The sequence below is a fragment of the Sycon ciliatum genome, chromosome 1 (genome assembly GCF_964019385.1).
Source record: "Sycon ciliatum chromosome 1, ocSycCili1.1, whole genome shotgun sequence".
NCBI classification, from domain to species: domain Eukaryota; kingdom Metazoa; phylum Porifera; class Calcarea; order Leucosolenida; family Sycettidae; genus Sycon; species Sycon ciliatum.
In genome coordinates, this window is record NC_088643.1 from 58,798,552 (window position 1) to 58,824,022 (window position 25,471).

The 25,471-nt window shown below is 48.5% G+C and overlaps 1 protein-coding gene across 6 annotated transcripts; it reads left to right on the forward strand.

The window, feature by feature from the left end:
- The first annotated feature begins 2 nt into the window (after window positions 1–2).
- On the forward strand, window positions 3–25,393 carry LOC135804609 (SAM and SH3 domain-containing protein 1-like). Of its 6 annotated transcripts, none has more exons than XM_065318514.1 (25): window positions 3–167; window positions 318–932; window positions 2,392–2,517; window positions 2,799–2,843; window positions 3,097–3,854; window positions 4,811–4,830; window positions 5,518–6,078; window positions 6,387–6,574; window positions 6,978–7,062; window positions 7,788–7,885; window positions 8,567–8,620; window positions 9,041–9,205; window positions 10,009–10,074; window positions 10,945–11,055; window positions 12,376–12,603; window positions 14,106–14,153; window positions 14,613–14,693; window positions 15,021–15,141; window positions 15,702–15,811; window positions 18,590–18,726; window positions 19,670–19,769; window positions 21,103–21,256; window positions 21,682–22,838; window positions 23,599–23,730; window positions 24,436–25,393. In XM_065318514.1, the coding sequence occupies exons 2-25, from the start codon at window positions 804–806 to the stop codon at window positions 24,673–24,675; spliced, it is 4,914 nt and encodes a 1,637-aa protein (XP_065174586.1). In that variant the 5' UTR covers window positions 3–167; window positions 318–803; the 3' UTR covers window positions 24,676–25,393. The 6 variants fall into 6 exon arrangements, with proteins under 6 accessions (XP_065174586.1, XP_065174587.1, XP_065174588.1 ...); XM_065318515.1 differs by having other exon boundaries at window positions 14,109–14,153; XM_065318516.1 differs by lacking the exon at window positions 14,106–14,153.
- Window positions 25,394–25,471: the final 78 nt, after the last annotated feature.

Consider the following 25,471-nt stretch of genomic DNA (forward strand, 5'->3'; position numbering starts at 1 on the left):
GTGTGCATCCGGGGTAGCCTATTTTATCTGGTTGGGCGCTTCACTCGATGGGTGTTGCGGGGAGGTCGTCTTCCACGCAGTCGTTTCATCCGCTATCGACCCTCCCGTGTTTCTGATTCCGTACCGATACCTATTTTTATAGGACGTTTGATCTGAAATCAGGCTTTGTAAGTAGGCAGTACTAGGAGTAGTAGTACTACACAATTGTCATGTGTACTAGATGAAATTAATTTGATTGGCTTGGATGTACCGTAGTACTTTGATTGGAGTACATGTACTACAGTAGGTTTGTCGTTTTTCTTTCTTTCTCAATCCAGGCTGCCTTGTACTGTTTGCTGGTTCGTCCCGGAGTCCGCCAAGCACTGTCAAGCACGGGCATCAGTTTGCGCTGCTGACTACAAGACTTGTAGTTTAGTATTGCCGAGTTCCTGCCCGGAAAACTAGTGATTCCCTTGTCCGGCACGCGCGCTACGTTACCAGCGTCAGTCGGTGTCAACAGGTAAAGTCTTCTTGCTCACTCCTACCGGCCCTAGCCCTGCTCCTTCGTCAGGACGATAGTCTGGAGGTAAGGAGCTCTGCAGTCGTGTCAGCTACAGCAGCTAGTCGGCTCGTTACCGGACAGTTTCCAGCAAGTAAACTCTGAATTATCGTGCTTCGAGACCGGCGCATTGGAATGATGGCCGGAGCAGATAGTAGCTAGACACGTGTAGACACTGTACTCTGCAGCCTAAACGCCAGGGCAGAGTTACAAAGTAACCCACCAGCTCGAAGCCGCCGTGTCGATCGTGCCGTAAATCCGAACGATGAGTGCGCCGCCTATGCCTGCTGCACGGCAGGCACGCACGGGTGACGACCTGGAAGCCAAGGTGCGCCAGAAGCTGAGCCAGGATGGCTTACTGGATGAGCTCAGCGAAGAACCGTACACGATGGAGGTGAGCTGTGATGACAGGATGCATAATAGTAATACGAAAACAATGGAATGTTTACTGGCTACTACTAGTAGTACTACTAGTGTACTTGTTTCAATGTTTGCGGCGTGATGCTAACAATCACGCAGTGGGGAAAATAATACCAGTCCTATAAATCTGTGCATGTACTGTATAAATAATTAAATGGATTGGAGAATGTGTGCTCGGATAGTGTTGCAAGGATGCTACCAAACAATTTTATCTACAGCTGTAGTACACGTAAATGAAATTATTATTTGGCCCTTTCACATACTTTGCAGAGAGCTCAGGGTGTGACGGGCTGAGCGGCGTGCAGCGCCGTGAATGGACGTCGGTTTGGATTTTCATTTGCCACAACTGCAGTGTTCTATCCTATACCCTACACATTATCCTTGCAGCTGGCTCTTGTGACCGGGACGAAACACTATGCCATTGGTGTTCAGTGCTTGTGGCAATTTGGCAAAGTGTTCTTTTGTATCTAAGTAGCTAATATGTACTGCACTGCAGTAAAAAAGAATGGGTATCTAGCCCATGGATGCTGGTTATGTTCAAACGAACACCATGATATCTCTCCAGTGCTCTATGGTCTGCTGCATGATATATCCCCGGAGAAAATCTCATAACCTTGGGAGTGAAACTTTCCTCCGCTTCAGAAACGACCCAAACAAGTGTAGTTTGGGCACGGCGAACCATGGATTGGAGTTGATCTTGGAGCCTGCTAAGTTGCCCTGCCGCATCTGGACTCCCTAGTGGATCATACTGCTTCCTGAATGCTTTCATGCCGATGCTATACAGTGCAGACAGGGCAGATGCATTAAGGAAGTGTGCTGTGCTGCTCAACAGCTGCTGCGTCTAGTGCCGGTATCCTATGTGATCAGCAGGACTCGCAACACAGCAGATGATGAATTTTCTCGATCTGTACTCTTGCTGCAGCAGAATGATAGCGGCAGCTGTGTAGCAGCTGACAAGACCATGCTGTCCCGTGGCATGATGACTGCCGATTAAAAGCTAGTCTGACTTACCTTGCTCCGCTGAACAGCATAAGCTCTTGAAAGTAATGACATCAACGTAGGGCAAAGTCGAAGTCTAACCTTTGCGGTCTCATTGGATCCACATGTCTGTATGAGTGTATATGGTGTGGTAGTAGAGTGGAAGTGGGCCACGCATGTTTCAGTATGAGTGGCTGTCCTCTCACTGTACCCATAGGCATAACCCTGTGAATTCTAATGCCAATGTAGTTGTCGACCCTGCAGTAGTGCAGTAGTGCAGTGGGCCCGTACACTTCATGTTATATACTCTCTTAGCAAGAGTACATGTGCGTGTAGATGCCAGTGGCTGTCAATGTGCATGGTGAGATAACAACGTTTTGTTTTGTGTACTGGAGACACGCCTACAGTCACACACGTGCTCAATTCAAACACCGTGTTATCTTCTGTGACTGCAGGATGGCGAGACGGGACCGGGCTTTGATGACCTGTGCGAGTATTTACCTACTGAACTCTCCTGTGGGGCTGACGAGCTCAGAGCTGCTCTGGAGGCAGTGCGCAAGTCCACGCTACAGCAGGACACTGTGAGTGCAAGCAACCACTATGCTGCTTGCAACACGATCACTTATTGGGAGAACTGACCTTTGCATGACCAGTGCCAGGGAATGTGCATCCATTGCTGTGTCTTCATTCGGCACTGTGCTCCACTGTGGAATTCCTAATTGCGTGCCAAATCCAACGCAACATACCGCTGAGGAGGTTCTATTGTCTTCATGTTTCAAACATGATTCTTATTTTGTTTGTAAACTGCGTAGTCGGTTTGGTAATAGCATGCCTTTTGTGATATTTATTGCTATTTGCACAGACAAAGCCACCCCAGCAGCCAAAACCAATATCACGGGGTCCCAAGGTAAGGGTTGGCCAAGTGAAATGTACCCGTATGCCTGATCCAGTCATGCCCACTTGGCTGTCTTCAGGCCATACTCGTATTGCTTGATGATGTTGCCATTGCAACTGCTGCTTGTGAGGTAAACAACTGTGAACCGGAGAATTGAGCAGCTAAGTTAGCCGTACACTCTTGACAAGCTCAGACAGGCTTTTGTTTTTAAGAAATACTACATATCCTTACTATGTAAATGCCTATGTCTTTTCTTCCCATGCAGACCGCAAGCAAGTCAGATCTCGGCGGCATATCTAAACTAGATAGTCCAGCAGCAAGCGCCACAGCACCCAAGCCTGGATCCAAGCCAGCCAAACCTCCACCAAAGGCAAAGGCAGCTGTGACTGCTCGTGGAGAAACATCACCAGCAGCAGCAGCGGCGGCAGCAGTGGGCGCTCAAGCAGCAGGCGTGGAGAAAGACTCCGCCCCGGCTACTGAGGAGAAAAAGCCCGCCGCTCCCAAGCCGCGTGGCCAGAAGTCGACATCGTCTCTTGCATCTATGCGTGATGAATCAGCTGACCCTGCTACGGGCGGCCCTCCAAAGCCGCACGCTGCAGCTAAGCCACCGCGACAAACATCAGGCATACCCGCATCCGCTTCTGCACCAAATCTCAGTGATCTCGCTCGAAAGGGTGCCGCGAAATCGAATGATAACCTTTACGAAAACAGTGCACCAATTATAGAGGAACCCAGTGATTCAGCTCTTTATGACAACCCCTTAGACCCAGGATCTACCACAGGTTCTACCACAGAATCTGTACCTGTGTTGAAGCCAAGGCCTGCAAAGCTAGCCAGAAACCTGGGTGACGGTGAGGGGAGCAAAGAGGCTCCGGTCAAAAGCAGTCGGATCGCCCCTCCAAAGCCATCTCGTCCCGTGTCCATGTTTTCAGCTGTTTCGCCTGTGGACCCCGGCAGCCTCAAGGCATTGGAGCGGAGCACGTCCCCAGAACAGAAGGTGGTGCCGAACAAGCCTACACGCAGGTAGAGCTTCTGTTAGCGTGTGACCATAAGCACAGTGTGTTGGTGTTGGTGTTCAGTGGTGTCATTATGGTAGACTTCTAAGAATAATTGTAATGCATTGTGCAGGCATGCCGTTTCTAGAACTATGCAAGGGTAGAGGAATTGTGCTCCTATCTAGTAGTTTTAGGATGGCGCACAACAACATGTACCATTGTTTAGCTGTAACGAATTCTTACTTGGCGTTATTGGAACCTTCTCATCAGAGAACTGTACAGCTGAAAGAGATTACAGTCGGATAGTAAGTACAAGTGCAAAAAGCAATAAATTCGTAACGTATATAGTGGGAAGTGTGTGGAACCAAGATACTTGTAGTTCCTGTACATTCCTCTGATTGGAAGGTTCCGAAAACGTTGAGAAATAGGTCATTGTAGCTAGGCCATGGTCCATGTTGGTGGTGCGCCATTCACTCTTTTCACTGCCCATCTAGTAGTTCTCATGTAATTATAATCAATGACCTTTACCAAGTGTACAATGAATAGTGACCCGGTACTCAGTAAGGTTTGTGTTTTCATCCCACTCTGGCGTAAAGACTACTTTTTTTAAACCAAACGTTGCGTGTATAGGCATCGGCGAATCCAGCGATCTCTACAGGGGGTTTCAGTATAGTCAAAAAATGAATAGCTCTTAGTTGTACATGGACATGCATATGGTTGCCAATAGCACATTTACGAAATTTAGGGGGTTCCGCGGAACCCCTGGAACCTCTCCTGGATCCGCCCCTGATAGGTCACGTAAGTATACTAGTATGCATGTTAGTAAGTTGGTTATGGTTTCCTTGGCTGGTTGTGGATGCACTGCTAGAAGCTATAATGACACTATGTGATTTGTGTCATGGACTGCACTTTCTGATGTGGTGTCCTCTTCTTGTTTACTTGCACGAACACACTGGATGACTACCTGTGCCTCTACTTCTGCAGGGGAACATCACTCGAACAAGGTATGAGCATGCGTCTTTCTGTGTTACTGTATAGTAGTGGTGTGCATGTGTCTGTGCAGAATGAGGGAATGTGTGCTGGTAGGTTCAAGGACCATGACGTGTAGATGCCTTTGTAGTATGCGGCGTGATTGGGATTCCTTTCGTGAGCACTCTCTGCCTTGCGTAGTGTGGTTGGTAACATGAGGATTGTTCGAAAATGCCCCGTGATACAACAATTACAAGTACAATAGCACTTGTTGGATTAGTACTGTAGTATTGCCTGCCTTTGCGGAGGATCCCGGTGTGCCTACCTTACAGTTATGTAGCATGCTGGAATCTACTGTAATTTCACAAATTTTCTGTGTACTTTTATTTTCGGTACTTTCGGTGCGTCTGTTTCATGCCTAAAATTTCAATACACCGAACAAACACTAACACGCATAATCCGAAAGGGAACTGTTTCTCTGTACCTAAGTCGCCTAACCTGGCCTTTTGCCCTCATACCGAAAATATTGAGCACCAAAAATTTCTGAAATTAGAGAATGTGTGCATTGTCACTGTCACTGTCACTGTGTTGAGATTGTGTATTTCCATGTGTCCTTGAAAGTGTTAGTTGTGTTGACTTCGTTTGGAGTGAGGATGACGTGGTTTTTGAAAGTGCGGTGTATTTTGCTGTTTGTACTCATACTTGTATGTGCTTTCCGACAGGTCCAGGACCTGCAGCCATTCCACGCAAGCCGGGGAGAGATCGCGCGAAGACGATGATGCCCACTGCGGGCGGCGCTGCGCCAGCACCAGAGCCCGGTCAGCGAGCACCCGTCGCCACGCCTGCAGCAACGCAGGAGGAAGACGAGACCGAGGGGATGTACGAGACGATGAAGCCAGGATCTGGTGCAGTGATGTCACCAACTGCCGTCAGTAAAAGCAGCAGTGACAGTGGCTACACGACCCCTGTGGGCACTGATGCAGAGAAACAAGCGGAACCGGACAAACCCGCTGAGGAACAAGGTGACAAAGGCGATGCCAAGGCCGGCAAGAAATCACTAACACTGGGTCGGTTCGGCAAAGGCAAACCCAAGAAGAAATCGGTTGGAGACGATGAAGTGCTGTCACCATCAGCACGGCCACCGTCTATGGGTTCAGGGGCAATGACTTTGGGCAGAGTTCCGACTCGAACTTCTGCTGCAGAACCTCAGCTGGTACTGCCAGCACCAGCGGCCAGGAAGGAGCCACTACCACAAATACCCGCTGCTAAGCCACAGCAAGCAGGTACGTACTGACTGTTTTAGCCCTCGGTGTGTGAGCCTGTGATGTTTTCAACTGTACATGTACCTCGGTCTCAAATAGTACCCATGCATATTCAAGCCTCCCATTAATACGCATATCTATGCTGGTATCGTGAGTGAAACAGGCAACCTGGAGGCAACAATCGTAACAAAGCAATGCCACAAGTATCAATGGAATCCATCTTGGTCTTGTCACTTTGACCGATGTTCTTGCTTTTCACTCGAATCAGTCACCCACATAAGCACTTTTCTCCCTGCGCTGTCTGTCCTCTGGGGCTGTTCATTGTTCAGGTGACTGGAGTGCACAGGATATCAACCTTACCGCCGAGCAGCTTATTAAAATCATGCAGCTTGTGAAGCAGGGCAAATGTACACAGGAGGAAGCCATTCAGCGCATGAAGGAGGAGAATCGACAGAAGGCACAAGCGGCGGCTCAGAAGGATGCGCTGACTGAATCGGCAAACAGTCACACCACTGAGGTGAGTACAGTGAGCCGCCGCTAGGCGCTCTAATCTACCCTGTAGGTACAGTGCCACTTAATGAAGTCAATGGTAACCCGCTAATCCTGGTTGGGATTGGCCCCGGCTGCCTCGTCGGATGTATTGTACAAGCTGGCCGGGCTCATCATTGTACTGTACACTGTATTAGAAGCACGTTCTATAGTGCCGTCTTTGCAACATACATGTACATGTGTGTGTGTGAGTAAGAAAAAACCAAAACCCAATGTGTCATCCACTTGTGTAAATTTGCCTTAATCTCAGTACGGTGCGTACCCTGTATTATTGGACACGCTTGTCCAACTTTTTTCAAAGAGTCGATGACTTGACAGACAGTCCTCAGTTCTCATTTGGGTGTTGTCTGGCTGTGACTTGTACTGAGCAGGATGTTGGTGAAGATATGGATGCTGTGTATGAAGATCCCGGAGAAGCTCTCCAGGCCGCACCTGTGACTATGTCACCATCATCCGGTAAGAGTTGCCAGCTCCCTACTCGTCTCCTAACAAGACTGAAATATGCGGCACTTGTCTTGTATAAAAACCCATCTTGTGTAGAGGGCCTGTTTTGAATACTAGCCTGATTTTCAGCATGAACTCGATTGGCCCTTCAGCCTGGATTTTGTGTTCACATCCTATGTAGTAACTCCTGGTTTGAAGAGAAGCCTAATATGAGCTTGTAAAAGAATATGTCTGGGTGTTTCATGCGGCCTTACGGTATATTATACATGTGCGTCAAACACCTCATCGGATGTATGCCGTTATTGTTACCTACAGAGTTAGGCTCACTTAATTAATAGTTAAACATGGACAATGTACTTCCAAGTACCCTTGTACCCTCGTCAGCATCGGTCATCTTTCTTAGTTTGTAGTTGCAGTAATGGCATTGGGGTGCGTTGGTGCTGCAGTTGCAGTAATCGCATTGGGGTGCGTTGGTGCTGTAGTTGCTGCGCGCAAGTCTCTTTTCATGGGTGGTCCACTTCAAATCTTTGTTCTTGCCTTGACGTGGTGCTTCTCGTTGGCTGACGTAGAAATATTATAGTAAAGAACTACGTCTTTCACGAATAATGTAACAAACTGCAACATGCCGGAACAAACGCCGTGTTGCCCATATGTGACATACTGTCTTTTTTCTTTCTTGCACTGTTGTTCTTGTTGTTGTTCTTGTTCTTGTTCTTGTTGTACTCTGCTTCATTCAGTTTCTCCCACACCTACGCAAGACTCTACACAAGAGGATGAAGCACACAGGGACCATGCCGATGGTGACTCTGCCAAAGATGCTGACAAACACGCAAAGGTTGTGACCTGTGTGCACAATAGCCTGATCATTATTTAGAATGTTGTTGTCGACATCTTACGTACCATATTCACTGTAGCCGAAAATTCTATAGAATTGAGAGGAGGTAGCAGGGGCAGGGAAGGAGGGCAACACAGGTGGAGGAAGTAGCAGTGGCAGGGAAGGAGGGCAACACAGAGGTGTAGGAGGTAGCAGTGGCAGGGAAGGAGGGGAACACAGAGGTGTAGTCTCCACAAAGTACCTGCTCGTTGCACAAACGAGGCTGCTTGCTTGTTCGCACAGCCAATGTGACTCTGTGACAGAATGGTAAGAACAGGCGGTTTTCGAAAATCTGGAAACACAGCGCAACAGCCTGAGTGCCATCCGATCATTGTCATTCACTGTCCCTAAATATGTAGTATAATGTGTGTGAGTAGGCTGTGTGTCTGTGTGTCTGTGTTTTGATTGGAGTGACCAGTGAGGATTGCTTTGACCACTGCCCTGCACTACTGACTGTTGCCAGTGAATGTATGCCAGCAATGCAGTGGCTTGTTCGTTTTTAATTAAAATGTTTTTCAGTGTGCATGTAAAGGAAATCCGTCCCATTGTCATAGCGGACCATGCGGCTTGTGCCGGCTCTGCGTTTGCTACAGAACATGCAATCATGATCATGACCTGATGTGCATTCTCTGTTGTGTACAGGGTGCCACATTGAAAGGGAAAGGAAAGTTCCTTGGAGGCTTCAGGAAAAAGAAGGTAAGATTGAATTTCTGGCGATTGGGTGAGAAATATGAACTTGATCGGCAAGACCAGTACCCTTCATTCATGATTGTGAAATTGGCCCAGCTCAGAAGCCAATTAAAAATGACTGTCCGTGCGTAGTACAGACTAATGGTAACCTAGTGATTGAAGCTGAGTTTGTGTGTAGGCTCTGCTGCTCCATCCCGCCTTCCCGCTGATACTGTACACCGGGCCAGCAGCAGGCAGACAGTGTAGTTGGAAACACATGCTCCAGTTGGATTACTAAGTAATACTAACCTCATCGGGCAAATGCAGCTTTAAGTGTAACATTCTCGCTAACGTTCCAGAGAGAATACCTGTCTTGATCCTGTCAGTCTTCCTCGCCGCAAGCCAGCCATCTTTATTGTTTCTTTTATTCTACTGCTCCTTGCTCAGGATGCTAGTGAGGATCATCAAGAGGTTGCTGAACATCACGATGACGCCAGCAAGAAGAAGAAAGGGAAGTTTGGTGGCCTCTTCTCGAAGAAGACGGTCGACAAGGACTTAAAGGAGGACAATCTTCCCAGTCCGACATCACCAGATCAATCCTTTACGAAGAGTGTGAGTTGTATCTTTTGAAAACTGATTGTACTATTATAGTTAAGACTTAAGACGTGCCAAAAGAACTAGACATTGTCTGTACTGTGCGCTGTGTATTTGTATGAACCGTATCCGTTGACGATACACATGTCAGTTGTAGTATCAAAGTAGATGACATAGTACATGTCACTGACATGATGTCTGGTTCGGCCTCTGATGTGGAAACAGTTTGTGGTTAGTGCAATACGTGATCACAATCAAGACCGCAGCCTGCTGACCCCAAACGTGACCTGTGCCAGTGATGGCAGATACATATACATATACATATACATGTAGTTATACGAACGTGCACTGATCAGCCCTACCAACAGAGCAGTTTAAGCAGGCGACAGCGAATCTTACATCACGTTGCGTTCCACTCGCTCGTGCCATCTCCCTAAGTGCTATGACTCCCGGTAGTGCTACAGCTGCGTATGATGAGAGTGTGGAGCTAGGCAAGGGCAAGGATTACATCAGGGTGCGTCAGCCTGCCTCGTATCAGTGCAAGGAGTAGAATGCTGCGACATGGCTATGCAAACAACACAATGCTATCTGCTGTCCGAGTCTGCTAACGACATACTGCATTTGAAAGGGTACAAGGCACACGCGCATTTCATAGTTTATAACAATCATGTTATTAATACCTTTTAACGTTTGTGTGCAAGACAATAGAAGTATTTAGTTACTTTTGAAACTTGAAGACATGCATACAAGTACTCATGTTTGCTGGCGATATTTTGCTCGTCCATGTTGATCCGTGTGCATGCTGTCATCTTCTTTTGCAGGATTCAGCCATTGATGAGGAAGAAGAGGAGGGGGACATGTATGCTACTTGCGGTCCTAGTCCAGGAGTAAGTTATAGACACGCACGTGACGTACAGCACACACTAGCTGTTATAGACACGCACGTGACGACGTACAGCACACACTAGCTGTTATAGACACGCACGTGACGACGTACAGCACACACTAGCTGAGTGCAAGGCAAAAAACACAACCCGGGTTCACTGAATGCAGAGTTAACACCGGTATTGTGGACAATTATTTTCCGGTGCTGATGTATTATTAAGAACCTGTACAGCCATTCTGCAGTGAAGTGTGAACTCCTCAAGTACCGTATTTCCCCGAATATAAGTCGCATCTGTTTACACTAAATTTCAAGATCAAAGAGGGGGGGGGGGGCGGGTGCAACTTACAATTGAGAGTGACTTCCTGCTGATGTGACTGTACTTTAAAAACAATAATTATTTGGCTCAAACCTGAAAACGGGGTGCGATTTATAATCACGGAAATACCGGCAGTAACTACATAATATGCACAGGGAAAATCTACAGCAGTGCACGGTCAACCAGCTCAGTGAGATCTTGATACCAGGTCCTCTTCTATCCAGTCCCTTTACAAGGAAATGAGTTGACGAAACGTTTCCCGGTTAACGCCACAGAGTAGTGTTGCGTGCGTTCAAGTATTTGACCCGTGTGGATGTTTTTTTTTTTTTACGAAAGAGAAAGGTGCGCTGCCGGCCGCGCGGTGTCTGACTGTGGTGGGTCGTCCTCACCCTGTATTGTCTCAGACTCTGTCACAGTACAGTGTGACTTGTTCAGGGTCAGGTGAGTAGGACATGATTCCTTTTCTTGTTTCAAACAGTCAGCAAAACTCAGGAGTCTAATACTTGTTTCTGGATCAGTAAGTACGCGTTTCCGTTTCTTGGCCTTTGTCACCAGCCATCTCCAACTCCAAACGCTACCATCGCAGGGAGTGATAGCGTTGTAGCTGCAGCGGCGACTGCGGAGGATGAAGCGCAAGCCGAGAAGCCGCCCAGCCCGCAGGCGCAGGTGAGTTGCATCATGCACAGCATAGTGTCCTTGTGTAGTGCGTGTGTGCGTGTGTGTGTGTGTGTGCGTGTGTGCGTGCGACTGCAGTTCAACTGTGACTGTGCTGATGCGGCTAATTTTGTAACTGGGTACATTTGCCATATGACTACATATATGTATATACATTGCCTGCATTTCCATATTTGCTTACCAATTATGTGAGTAGGGTAGGGTGTGTGTGTGTGGGGGGGGGGGGGGGTAGTGTCATTCATCACTGTGTTACTTGTTGATATGATCAATCAAAGGGATTAGCATGTACAGTGCAATTCACTTCACACGACTATTTGGGGGCAGGGAATGTTTTTTCCCTTGATATGAGAATTTCGTGTTTACATAAACTCGTCGGCAGTATAAACTCCTGCTTTCTGGTCTGAATTTTTCCTTTTAACCCAAATTTTGTCTTATGCATGTTCGTGCTAAGCAAGTTCTTTTTACTAGTACTGTCATTCATACATCCTGTCTTGAGAGTACAGTCATTCATACATCCTGTCTTGAGTGTACAGTCATTCATACATCCTGTCGTGAGTGTATAGTGCCTATACATGTAATGTACACGAGTTATTATCTGCGACCTGGTGCACCCGTACTGTGACACGGTCAAATACGGTGCTTGTGCATCATTTGGAATGGATTTCCTTGTTCTCCAAAGATCAACTGTACCGTTTTCCTGAGCCGAATTCAGCTACAGTAGCATTCTAGCTATTTCCCAATACTGCGGTAAAACATGTAATTTTCGGTGCATTAAAATTTCTGTGCCAGGGACCTGCCAGGTTTCAGGTGTAATGTAGAATTAGGTGACCTGCGTTCCGTTCACATACAGTGCATACTCTAGTGCCTTTTAGGTGTAATTTAAATTTAGGTGCCTGGTTTCTCCACCGAAATCAGCGAAATTAAAGTTACACCGAAAATTACATGTTTTATAGTGGATTGTTAGAGAGTGCATCCCAATGTTGTGCGCATTCTTTTTGTTGCGCTGAATATGCCTCGGCATTCGTTCAATACTGACATGTGCATGTGGATGTGTGTGCGTGCGTACGTGCGTGTGTGTGTGTGCGTGACTGCATGTATGTGAAAGTGCACAGCGTCTTTGCCTGCACTAGTATCATGTAGTAGAAAGTCTTCCAGTTTTCCTATGGTGTTAGTGAGCGTGAGTGTCAGGCCGTGTGTTGAAGAGTGTGCCGTGCTCGAGTTCCATGCATGCCAAACAGTATGGATGGTACGGGTGCATTACTGTCTGTGCGTGACCATGCGATGCGATGATTATTGACTTCTTCTTACCAGTCCAATAGCGACAGTGGTGCTGAAGAGCGGGAAGACAAGTTTGGAGAGGACAACGAGGCGCAGATCACAAGTTCCAGCAGTGCGGACTGCCTGTCGCCGGAGGGTTTGACAGATTCCCTTGGCAGCTACACGTTGGTCAGCCTAGCTGAAGTGCCGTCACAACGTGCCATTGATCCATTTCTTCCCAAGACCGGTCCCAAAAGCAAGCCCAAAGGAGCACCAAAAAAGGTTGAAAACCAGAGGCTGTTGCATGTTTTCCCTCTTCTTATCTCTCTCAAGCCGTACCCCTGTCCAGTTTTCTTCTTGAGTCTCCAGTCTTGCAAAAAGCAGTCCATGCCATGTGAGCACCACACAAGATCATGTGCTTTTCACTCAGCACATCAGCAACCACTGCATTGTATCACCAAGAGTAAATAAGCTCCCAAGAGTATGCAGCTCTGCATATGGAGTCTCCGACAGCAAAACTCACATCATGTGTCTCGTGTACGTATTGTACTACGTACAACTAAGGATAGTGTGCACACTGCCGTGACCATGCTGGCGAGTTGCATACGCGCAGTGAGTTTCTGCCAGGGAGTTCTTTTTGTATTACTCCGCTGCTCGCTAAAAACGGGCTGGAAACGTACAACTAAGGCACTACATCACGTGATGTGAGTTTTTTCGCCATCAGCAAACCCCATAGAAAGGGTATCAGGAGTTGCACACTCTTGGGGGGTTATATACTCTTGGTGTTACTCACTGAAGCCACTGGATGAGGAGCTTGTTTGGCCAGCCAATAAGCTACTTCATGCAGACCAGTATGCTCCCTGAGGCAGACTACGTACTTACTGTATGCATACATAGTTACATGTTTGCGTGGTTGATGCTTACTCTCATGGAATCTGCTTTTTTGCAATGGGCGAAGACGCGAGAGAAAGTTGGAAAGGTGTACCGGCAGTTGGTGCTGCATCTTCATGTCATCTGACGTGTGACTAAACTAACTTCATGTCATCTGACGTGTAACTAAACTAACTATCCTTGACTGGAGTGTACCAGTTATATCTATTCTAATTGATTAACAACCTGTTTTTTTATTCCAATTGTGTAACTGCTCAAAAAATGCTTTGACTAAAGTGTGCTCCAAGCAGTGCCTGCGAGATAAAGACAATTCAATAACCCATCAGATTATATTTCCATTGCATTCAGGATGTGAATTTGCAAACATAACTTCCAAAAACGAATGAAATGTGCTGCTGGTGGAGATCCGAGGAGAAGTGTGCAACGTACAGACAGTACCGCTTGAAACTAACCAAATCTAACTTCATGCATTGTAATTGTCTCAGCCACAAGCTCAGTCACCCACACTCTCTGTCTCTCTGTCTGTCTGTCTCTCTGTCTCTCTGTCTCTCAGTCACCCATACTCTCTGTCTTTCTGTCTCTCTGTCTGTCTCTCTTTCCCTCTCTCTCTCTTCTCTCTCTCTCTCTCTCTCTCTCTCTCTCTCTCTCTCTCTCTCTCTCTCTCTCTCTCTCTCTCTCTCTCTCTCTCTCTCTCTGCGTGTGCCCATCTGCTTTTCTGTTTGTGTCTTGATAAAGCACACCCATACATCAACTACGTTGGAGCGGAGAAAATTGATTGTCAGTCCAGTCCTATGCCTAAAATCTTAATATTTCAATACACATGATACACACCATGTGTACATGTATATATTGCACTGCATGCCGGCTGATTTCTTCCATGTGACTGTTGATAGCAGAACCGCTCTCATCGTCCCACCATTGCCAACAAGATGTCCTATGCAGTAAGCCGCGGATAAATCACCGGCCGAAAATGATTGGACTAATGGTTTAATGTGTGATGCAGGCCTACAATGGATGTGCTTCATTGTATATGCTTGGATATTGTCCTAAAGCCACTAAAATGAACATAAGTGAATATAGCTTTGTCTTACTTCAAAGTATAATTCAACCGGTTACCACCCAACTATTAACTAACTTCATTTTTCAATCATTCATTGCCAGTGATTGGATATGTGTTGTGCTCTCATAAAGTCATAAAGTCAGTCTCATGAGTTTGAATATATCTACACTGATACTACATTGCTGGTCATGATGTGGCCTCGGCGGCGGCATGTAGTGTGTGAAATTTCACTCGTATGCATATCGATGATCTCCTGGTCCAGGTGAGCTTGGGGGGGAAAGGCAATTCCTCCTTGAAGACCCTAACAGTGTCTATCTTCTTCTTCACATCGTTGATGTAGAGTGTGAAGAGAGGATCACGAACCATGCTGAGTGGATTGAGAGGCGCACTGGGCAAGAATCGGTCATCATCCGTTGTGAAGGTGAATATAGCAAGTGCATTTGTTGCTCTTTATCTTCCTATTTCTCCCTCCCCTCACTTGCACCTTGCTTGCAACATGTTATCAGTATGAGACACTACGATGCCTAGCACCAGGGCCAGTGCGGCACTGTGCCACCAGCCATTGACTGTACTGTTTATCCTGAGTACTGTTGGTACCGCTGCTTACCATGAGTATCCATTTTCATGCGGATAGTGTAGCCTTGAAAGTAATGATACCCTGTCAAGCATTTGAACTCGTACATCAGTCATAGTCTCATGCCGATACTCTTCTTCTGCAATGTACCTTCCTTTGTGTCGTCATATCCAGGCATCAGATATTGAGCATCAAACTGAATGCGGTGACGGTCCCAGCAGCAGCAGCACCACCACCGATAGCCCAGCTCCATCACCCACATCTCCAACTGTGACTACCACATCTCCTTCACCTGGTAAGCCATGACTCGAATAGAAATCTTAACCAATACCGAGAGAGTGGTAGCTCTCAGAGCCCTAGTCGCATGTAGGGGGCACCCGACCCCCACCATGTAGGGGGCACCCGATCCCCACCATGTAGGGGGCACCCGACCCCCACCATGTAGGGGGCACCCGACCCCCATCATGTAGGGGGCACCCGACCCCCATCATGTAGGGGGCACCCGACCCCCACCATGTAGGGGGCACCCGACCCCCACCATGTAGGGGGCACCCGACCCCCACCATGTAGGGGGCACCCGACCCCCACCATGTAGGGGGCACCCGACCCCCACCATGTAGGTGTCTATCTGGCGTAGTGTGGGCTCTCACAATGTCAAAGTGTAACATTGCTACGGTATCAACAACAGCTGTCTTAGAAGGATCGGAAAACCTTGCATTGTCTACTTGTAGATTGCGTGGCAAATATTGCTTAAAGGCATTTCTGTAGCCTTGCTTGTCAAATTGGATAATAAGTATCACCTCCCAGGTGGCTGTATTTGATAGGATGTGTTTCTCTGTGTGGCCTCTTTTCTAGAAATCAAGGTGGAAGAACCGCCAGAGTTCACGGGTTCCTTTGTGGCCAAGGCTGTTGTGGAGATGCCGTACAATCCCAGTCCGTACGATACAGAGTCTCTCCGCTTGAAGGTGTGTGTGTGTGTGTGTGTATCTGTTTTTCTCTCTTGTACTGGCAAAGTGGCTTGAGGAAGTGGACAAGATACCCGGCGGTGGTCTTGTACTTCGCCATAACATCAACGGAAATCGTTTCAATGGTCCACGCACTCGCCACCAGGTAGCAGCCATCACCGATTTCGAGTTTGCAGATGATGCCGTCTTGGTAGCGCATAGTCGGCAGGTGGCGGTGAGCGCCCGGGAGAAGTTTCACCATGTCTGTCAATCCTTTGGCCTCAATGTCAACTTTTCGAAGACTAAGTTCCTGGTATGTGGCACTGGCAGTGTTGATACGGACCATCTCCCGATGTCTGTTGCTGGTCAACAGGTGCAATGCATCTTGTCGTTTGTGTATCTCGGCAGCTTGATATCGCCCGATACCAGAGTCTCAGCTGAGATTGATCGCCGGATTGCCAGTGCAGCACGAGCGTTTGGTGCTCTTCGCTGCATCTTTGATGACCGAAACCTGTCATTGTGCACAAAGAGACTGATTTACAGCGATGTGTGGTGTCGGTATTCCTGTACGGCTCCGAGTGTTGGCCAGTCCTGCGGCGTGACAAATTCCGCATTGATGGTTTCCACCACTCTTGCTTGCGTATCATCTTGGGTGTGTCTCGGCGTGATCAACAGTCAGATTCGGTGACCAATGAAGAGTTGAGGCGACGATGGGGAAAGCCAGAATTGTTATCCACCTGCATCCGCAAGAGGCGCATGGAGTGGCTTGGACATATTGCATGTATGCCGGATACCAGGCAACCTAAGCAGTTGTTGTTTGGATGGCTTGGCAAGGCTCGTCCGGCACAAGGTCCCAGGGGCGTAGGCAGGGGGGGGGGGGTGCTTTGGGTGCCAAAGCACCCCCTCAAAAATTTCGATCTTGGTTCAGTTCACAGCTCGTTCGAGAGAGACCATAGCAGACCCGCTGATCACATGCGCAACTCTGCACATCGCACACTGAGTCTGTAGCCATCCCTGTTTTAGACCAGGGAGTAGTAGGTACTACTCCCTGGTTCAGACCTGCAAGTACAATGTATCTGAAACCAATTCACATGCAGTTGACTCTTTAAATTTTTTGTCTCATGATTGGCCATTTTGCAATGCAATTTCTAGTCAAGGGAACTCCGCTTCGTACCTGCCGTTGTGCAGTGTCACATCAGGCCTCAGCAGGCTCAGCACATGATTTGCATCGCACTCCACATGTTTTGTTAGAAGCAGAGAATCATACAAACGCGCCATTGGTAGAAGCAAGGAAGTAGCAATGTGGTCTATGGCCGGAAAGCACACGTCAGACATAGCAGTTTGTTCTCGCTATGTTTTGTATAATGTAGTTCTCGATGTTAATTGGTCTCGTTGTGGAAAGGCAAAGTTTCTTTCATGCATTGCAAGTGTGGATACAGGAGTAGAAGAGTGAAAGTAACGTTGAAGTGCATTTTGAGTTTTGTGGGGAATAGTGTACGTTTGATCAAGGATGCCTTACTGCACTATCAAACATGACGAAGGGGAAAAATGGCTCGAGAAATCCCACTTTAAAAGTTCGATGGAGAGTGTGATAATTCTGGAGAATTTCTCAGAAAGCAGCATCCAGGACTTAGTCCATCATTAGTTGGAAGCAGGCCAGGGTGTAGTAAAATACCATAATTATTACTACTCCCTGGTTGGAGTTTTGCCATTCACGGATTGATCTTCAGCGTCGAATTAGAGGCGAATTTTGCTTCCCCCCATTTCACGGATCGAATAATGTGCATGAAAGGACCAACATAAGTACATGTACTTTTGTGTGGGGAAAGTCGTGGCACCCCCCCCCCCCCCCTTGATCACTATCCTGGCTACGCCCCTGGGTCCACGCCTTCGGCTCAAGGACCGTGTTCATCACGACCTACGCTCCTTGGATACACCATAGTTTGCAACAGCCCAGTGGAGATCGAGTGTCGTTGATGTTGTGCCTCCACCACCACCATCTAAGCCAACTGTGCACTGCAGTGTTTGCGACCGCCATCTTAGTGCGTCCGGGTACAAGCGGCATAAGTGCAGTGCGGCCCGTCAACTTCCTGTCAGCCCACAGCCTGGTGCAAAGTCGTGTCAGCGTTGTGGTAGATGGTTCAAGAGTGCCGTCGGGCTGAAGGTACATAAGTGCCCTCTCGCAGGTTCCTCCCAACAGCCTTCGGACTCTGTCGATCCTGCACCTTGCCTAGTGCTTCAACACCAACATTGTTGCCCATTCCACTGCCCGTCATGTAACCGGTGCTTTCGATCTGCTGCTGGATTTAAACGGCACAATTGCGAGCGTGGCAAGCGACCAACAGCGAGGGAGCGTCTTGAGTTCAAGTTCTGCTGTGCGTGCGGCGAGAGATATCGCAGACAGCAGGATCTGCAGCGGCATGAGGCTGGATGTTCTGCCGCGACGCCGTGATGCTACCCCTTTTGTTCCCCTCCTCATGAGGGCAGCTTAGCCGTTTAGCGGCAGCTGTTTGTCAAGGTCAAGGTGTGTGTGTGTGTGTGCGTGTGTGTGCTTTCTCTTGTTCCTTTAAATTAACTGGTGTTGCATACGAGATGAATGGGGCTGACTTGGCAGATGCATGGCTGCTTGCATGAGTGTACTGCTGTCTGCTTCGGTGTGGCTGTATTTGCACTTTACACATAAGACATTCCAGGAGTTTCATGTTTTTCTCAAGGAGCACTTGCGTTGCTGGCGGCATTTGGAGAGTTGTCAGTATAAGACTTGCCTTTGCTATTCACTGCTTTCTGAACTGGTTCCAGGTCGACGATGTCATTAATGTGATAGAGATGGCTGAGAATGGAACGTGGTCGGGACAGCTGAACGGGAAGATAGGAAAGTTCAAGTTTATCTACGTCCGGGTCCTGGACGATGAGACGGAAAATGCCGACGAAAAGAGGTGCAGTCTATTGATGTGTATTTTCCGTTGAATTGTGCTTTCTATTTATATCATAACACGCAAGACACGTGGTCTGGTCAGGATTGAAGCCATGAAGGGCACCTTGCTAACTCTCCGCATGTGCACAGACCGGTTTGAAATGCACACATTAGCGCATCTATGCTCTCTGGGATATATTTACCGTGTTTTCCCACCGGGGTCTAAGCCGCACCGCCCCCCCCCCTTTTCGGGCCCAAAATTCGTATCTCTTTTGACATTCGGAGTATAAGCCGTCGCACGTCCGATTTTGAATTTTTGGCCATCCAAACTTGATGGGTACTAGTGCATACAAGACGTTTACCAATGGTTAAAAAAGTTGAGAAGCACGACTGAAGTTCCAGCAAAAGTTCTTTGTTTGCCCCTCACTCTGAACTGACAACGTAGAAGCATCGCACAACTGCAATGATGGATTTCTGTGCATGAAAAGTACATAAAAGGTAGTCGAATGACACCAGACATGCATTTTATGCACAGAACGCCGTATCACTAGTTGATCCATGGCCAGCATTCGGAGTCTAAGCCGCAGTGGCGATTTTTGAGTCTGGGGGGGGGGGGGGGATTTCAAAATGCGGCTAACAACGAAAAATACGATAGATTCATGTACTGTACATGCTTGATTTACACCCAGCTGGAATTCATTGCATTTCAGATTGCATTTCAGTGACCGTGCACTTCTAGCAAAGCGCATGCCGGTAGTTTTCAGAGACATCGTGCTTGAGTGCTGCTCGAGTAATTATGGGAATTGCAACTCCAAAAGCCGCTGTACAGTTGCCAGTGTACAGCAGTTCAGGTTTTACATGTCATTGCTGTAGCATGTACTGAAGTACCAATATCATTAAATTTTGATCCGGCGGCAAGGCATATTGATCTGACGCTCAAGTGCCAACGTTGTGTTCTGCTGCAGACCAATGACTCCGCCATCGACGCTTAGCAGGACACCCGCAGTGGCAGCACCACCCATGCCCAAAACACTGGAGGAGATGTTCCAGCAGCTGAATCTTCCAGTAAGGCACACATCACACACACACACACACACACACACACACACACACACACACACACACACTACTACTACTACTACTACTACTATAGCATGACTGCCCATTGGGCAATGTCACCCCCGGAGGGGGCCAGAGTTTGGAGGGCACCGTCATTGGCAGGACTTCTGGTGCCTCGTCAAATCTTGCTGTCGTCGGAAACGCTTCGGGCAATGCATGCAGATCAGCGGCAGTGATTCCCTATCGGCTGCAGCAAGACGTTTTCCACGGTTGCAGTTATGGCGGTTAAAACCAGCCCGGGACTTGAAGCAGCGATTGCAGCGTTGACAATGCTGAAAGCAGCAACTAGCGAGAGACGCCGTCAATGCCGTATCTGCATGTTCAGGGAGTGCAGGCTGGCAGCGATGAACTGCAAGCCCACCCTTACTACGGAACCATCGGCAGCAACTGACGCACTGTGCTGAACCACGCTGTTGGTGGACGGGAAGTTGGCGCTCAGCCAAACACTTGTGCCGTGCCTTGTCTTGAGGACGAGAGAAAGCCCGGTTGCAAGATGAGCAGAGTACGGATTTCTCTACTGCCCGAGGAGGCTGAAAAACCAGAACCTGCTCTCGCCAAGCTGACCGGTCTTGTGCGCAATCAAACCAGTTTGGAATGGACTTCGTGTCAGTAGCCACAACGTCTCTCCACCTGCGCCTGGGACCGCAGAAGGGGCGCGCAGCCAACAAACGACCAAACAACAGCTGCAATGGGACACGGTCCTCCGACATCCGAGCCACATGACCAAGCCACTCTAAACGACGATGGCGCATCTTAACAGAGAGTGGCACTGGGTCACCCCAGTGACAACGTAACTGCGCAGACGTGATGCGATACACACACACACACACACACACACACACACACACACACACACACACACACACACACACACACACATGTTGCATGACTAAATTGACATGTGTATCATTTGAAGCACGGAGTACAGGCACCTTTGCGAGTAACAAGTTTTCTGGCATAATTGACTGAAAAGTATTGAATGTATGCTGATCATGTGGGGAATTCCCTACGTCATGCCCACGCAGCCATCATGTCATATTCTGGTAGCCATTTTGTCGACACGGCTCAGTGTGTACTAAGCCTGCAAGTTTCCCATGGCTGCTGGGGCAGACACGTACCGCGGAGGCAGATGCAGCTTTGCTGGCGGTGTGTTAGATGGGCTGCTGTTGCTGGCAGTGTGTTAGATGGGCTGCTGTTGCTGGCGGTGTGTTAGATGGGCTGCTGTTGCTGGCAGTGTGTTAGATGGTCTGCTGTCCCCGTGTGTTTACTCTGTGTCCAGCAATATCTGAAAGTGTTCGAGGAGAACGGCTACGATGACTTGTCGTTTTTCAAAGACATTGACACAACCGGCGCCTTGACGGAGATTGGTGTGACGGATACGGACCACCAAGAGGCTATTCTCTTTATGGTAGATGTTTTGAATGCGGAAAACAGTAAGCTGTGCTAGCTGCACCAGGCACTAGTTGTGATCTTGACCTGAAACTATGAATGCATCAGTGCATCACATTGAATGTCTACTACTACCCTGAAGATCATTGATACACTGATTGGTACCATGTATCTGTAGAACTATGTTTAGAAGCACTGGTTATACTGTGTTTCCATTCAGCAGTATGCATGTGGTGATGCTCACGATTCATGATCCTTCTAGCACTAGACGGATCCCAGTGAGTTCACGGCATGAGTGATGGCATGAGTCGTGTTAGCAACGAACTCAATCCTGATTTTCAGGTGCCCACCGTCAGAATGGACAGTGCATGCCTCGTGTGTAATGTCGATTTTGTTTTGTGTGTATGTGCATCATGTGTGCATTTGTGTGTACGTATGCGTACATGTGCGTGTATGCTGTAATTCACAGAAAAACGCAGTGGGTCCCTCTCCAAGCGCTCGCATCGTCTCTCCAGGATAGGTATGACGGTGGACGCCGTCTTCTCGGCGACGACGTCCGTAGGCTCAGACGGTATAGCAGAGTCCGGCGCCAGTGAACCGGGTGTTGCACCAGACCGTCCTCAACCTCGCCAGAGAGCTGCCACGGCTACTGCTGCTGCTGCTGCAGCCCCAGTCCCAGTACCATCCAAGCCCAGTCGCAACGCACCTCCTAGAGCTGCTGCAACTCATCCAGCTGTCGATGAAAGTAGCGCAGTCAAGTCCGACGCGCCATCGTCCAGGACTTTATCGGTATCCCCAGAGCCCGGCACAGCAGAAAACCCAGCTGCCTCTCCAAAGCGCCCTAAGCCGCAAGGGCCTGCTGTTACTGCATTTGCAGCTCAGCTCGAGAGCAATCTGAAAGCTAATCAAACTGGTAAAGAGAAAGGCGCAGCTCTACCTGGCGTTCAGCGACGGTCAACATTCGGTGTACGCTCATCCAACACGAGCGATAGTAAACAGATAGCAAAGCAAGCTGTAGCAAAGCGCCGCTCTCTTGAAGAAGGGGATGTCAGCGAAGAGGCTCCCAAACCGCTGGATGTCCCTCAGGAAGGTAAATCAGAGAATAAAAAGAGGAGAGCTCCGGCGCCGCCTCAAACTGATGGTAAAGCTGACAGTGCGGATGATCAAGGTGCAGTCAAGTCCAGAGAGCGGGCCTCAAGTAAACCCAAGCCTATAACGGAAGAGGGAGCAACTGTAGCGGAACTCAAGCAGGTACTGTCCCCTATCAAGGTAATGCCAATGCCCAAAGACCAGCCTGATGGCAAGGCACACCAGGAGACATCGGAGAAGCCGGAGAAACCGACGCAGAGAGGCGTACCTCCGCCCAGACCTGCCAGCTCTGCCGTTGGAAAGCTTCAACCGCAAGACGATGCACCGACATCGACGACACCCAAGGCAAATCGGGCTGCTCCTAAACTCCCAACAGCTGGTGCAAGCACTAACACGGTAAAAAGTGGTGAAAATAGTCAGGCTGGCGAGACTGGCCAGACTGGCCAGAGTGAGGAGAGCAAGAAACACATGGACACTATCAAGCAGAAACTAGCAAGTGATGACATCAAGCTATCCGCAGCACCATATTCGTTACGGGTAAGGCATTTTTGAGGAGTGCATGCGAATTCCCTGGGTTTCCACTGTATCAAGTGTACATAGGCTCCCGAAAGTATGCAACTGCCTATGCTTCTCTATCCAGTGCTGCGGCCATGGCAGAGTTTCGCATGCTGTGACATGGTCCAGCAGGCCACGTGAGGGAGCAGTGCCACGTGACCACCAGAGTGTTGTGCCCAAAGCAGGTGCGACTGCCATGGACCACGGGTGAAGGTAGTGCGTACGCAACGGATTTGTCATGTGACGTGGACCCCATGCCGTACGAGTTGTACACTTTGGCGCCTTTTGGGGATTGTGTAGTCTTGATCGCATGGCCTTATCTATTCCAGCTGTTACTGCGGGACACGGGCTTTCGGATACTGATTTGCAACATGGTGTACATGTACATGTACATGTACAAACAAGGCTGGTCTAGGCAGCTCGAGGTAGAGTGCTCAATGCACAAATGTACAGAGCAGTGTACACATACAACGTAAATGCCGCTGTCTGATGATCGCTGAAATGCGTGAAACTTAAAGTTACAGCTACGCAGCCTTTCGCCTCCATTGTATGTGTGTGTGTGTGTGTGTGTGTGTGTGTGTGTGTGTGTGTGTGTGTGTGTGTGTGTGTGTGTGTGTGTGTGTGTGTGTGTGTGTGTGTGTGTACATGTATGCTTTCAAGGCTTGCTAAGTGAAACGGGGCGTAACGTATATGCCCAAAGTTGGGAAGACTAAACCCTTTCTGGCTGATTGATTGATTTCAGAGCGGGAGTGGAGGTATTCCAGCAGGTCTAGTGCAAAGACTGGCCATGGATACACGTATTGCCATTACCAACGTGGCACCAGCGCTGGAGAAACTACGGCAAGAGAGCTTGACAGCGGCAAAGAGAAAAATGGTTAGCACCATAAAAATTATCAATTGTGGTTGTGGTGCAAACTTGTAGTAGAATATTATGACTTGTATGCTGACACTGCGGCTGTGTATTGTCGTCAACTGGACATGGTGACATTGATGATAGGGAGCAGCATGTCGTACATACTGCTTCTAGCTCATTTCACTGTCCAAGGACTTTCTACAGTGCTAGCAGCATGCAAGTCAGGAATACTTTCTCTTCTCTCTGTGTGTCTCTCTGTACCTGTCTGTCTCTCTGTCTCACTCTCACTCACTCTCTCTGTCTCTCTGTCTGGCTGTCTCTCTGTCTCACTCTCTCTCTCTCTCTTTCTCTCTCTCTCTCTCTCTCTCTCTCTCTCTCTCTCTCTCTCTCTCTCTCTCTCTCTCTCCCCTCTCTCTCTCTCACACACACTCTCACTCTCTCTCTCTCTCTCTCTCTCTCTCTCTCTCTCTCTCTCTCTCTCCCCCCCCCCTCTCTCTCACACACTCTCACTCACTCTCTCTCTCTCTCTCTCTCCTCTCTCTCTCTCTCTCTCTCTCTCTCTCTCTCTCTCTCTCTCTCTCTCTCTCTCTCTCTCTCTCTCTCTCTCTCTCTCTCTCTCTCTCTCTCCCCCCCCTCTTTCTCACACACACACTCACTCTCACTCAATCTCACTCTCACTCTCTCTCTCTCTCTCTCTCTCTCTCTCTCTCTTTCTCCCTGCTGCAGATACCCTGCAAGCCAGTGTTGACTAGTGGTGATGAGTGGATGACCCTAGCCAGAAAGACATGTCTGTATGAATGGTTGCACAGTATTGGTCTGCCGATGTATAACACGACAATGGCAGAGGCTGGATGCGACCTGGCTACCGTGAAGGAGGTGACGGAAGAGGAGATGAGAGAGATGGGCATCGCAAACATTCTGCACGCCAAGCGAATCCTGCGTGCTGCCAGCGCTCTTCAACTATAGCCTTGCCATGACTTCATCGGAGTGGTGACCACGGTGCAGTCTAGGTGTGTGTGCATGCCATGCCGTATGGCTCAGTGTCTTGCATTTTCCGGCCCGTATTGCTGACATATGCAGGCTGGCTGTGTGCATGTTCACGTTGAACCTGCTCTAGAGCCCCGGCATCTCGCAGATAGCACGGAGAACTTTGCGGAATGAAGGAACGGACGTATCGACTTCGAAAAAAAAGTTGCTGGACAAGTTGTTGGTTGCTTGACTGTTTGTTTTTGTTGTGCTGGTAGTAGGTGAATCACATGATGCCGTTTGGCAGCAGGAGACTGTTTCATCTGTTTGGATGACATTACATTGTAACATTGTGTGTAAAACTAGTATGGCAATCAATGCCAATGTCAAATTCTATTTCAACTTGAAAAGTTTAAACAGCATAATTTATCGACTATTTGTAATTGTCTCTGCGACGCTAAACTCATAGTCGTGTACCCCCTAGGGTTATTTAGTAGAGATTGAAAACGGAATTTCTCAGGCATTTACCTATCTTTCATCTCGAATCGGCTGATATTATGCTGAGCTGGAGCTGTTAGGAGCCTTACATTGCAGTATATCTCATGGTCCTGATCCGGCGCAATGCTTCAAACATTCGCGTCGGTGCATCTGCTTCTGACCCTCAAGTTGGGCGTGTACATGTATGCTTTCCTGTTTGAGAAGCCGGAAAACCACTGCATTCACAGTGTGAAGATGCAGAGAGTATGACACGCATCATGGTCTCCGTACCGGCAGTGCTGGACTGGCACCTGACGGA

What these genes read in the sequence shown, in the direction of transcription:
- LOC135804609 (XM_065318514.1), top strand. Translation starts at nt 804, where the DNA reads ATGAGTGCGCCGCCTATGCCTGCTGCACGGCAGGCACGCACGGGTGAC. An exon ending in TGCTAAGCCACAGCAAGCAG is followed by an intron (nt 6,079 to 6,386) that starts GTACGTACTGAC and finishes TTCATTGTTCAG; the next exon opens with GTGACTGGAGTGCACAGGAT. An exon ending in GACTATGTCACCATCATCCG is followed by an intron (nt 7,063 to 7,787) that starts GTAAGAGTTGCC and finishes TGCTTCATTCAG; the next exon opens with TTTCTCCCACACCTACGCAA.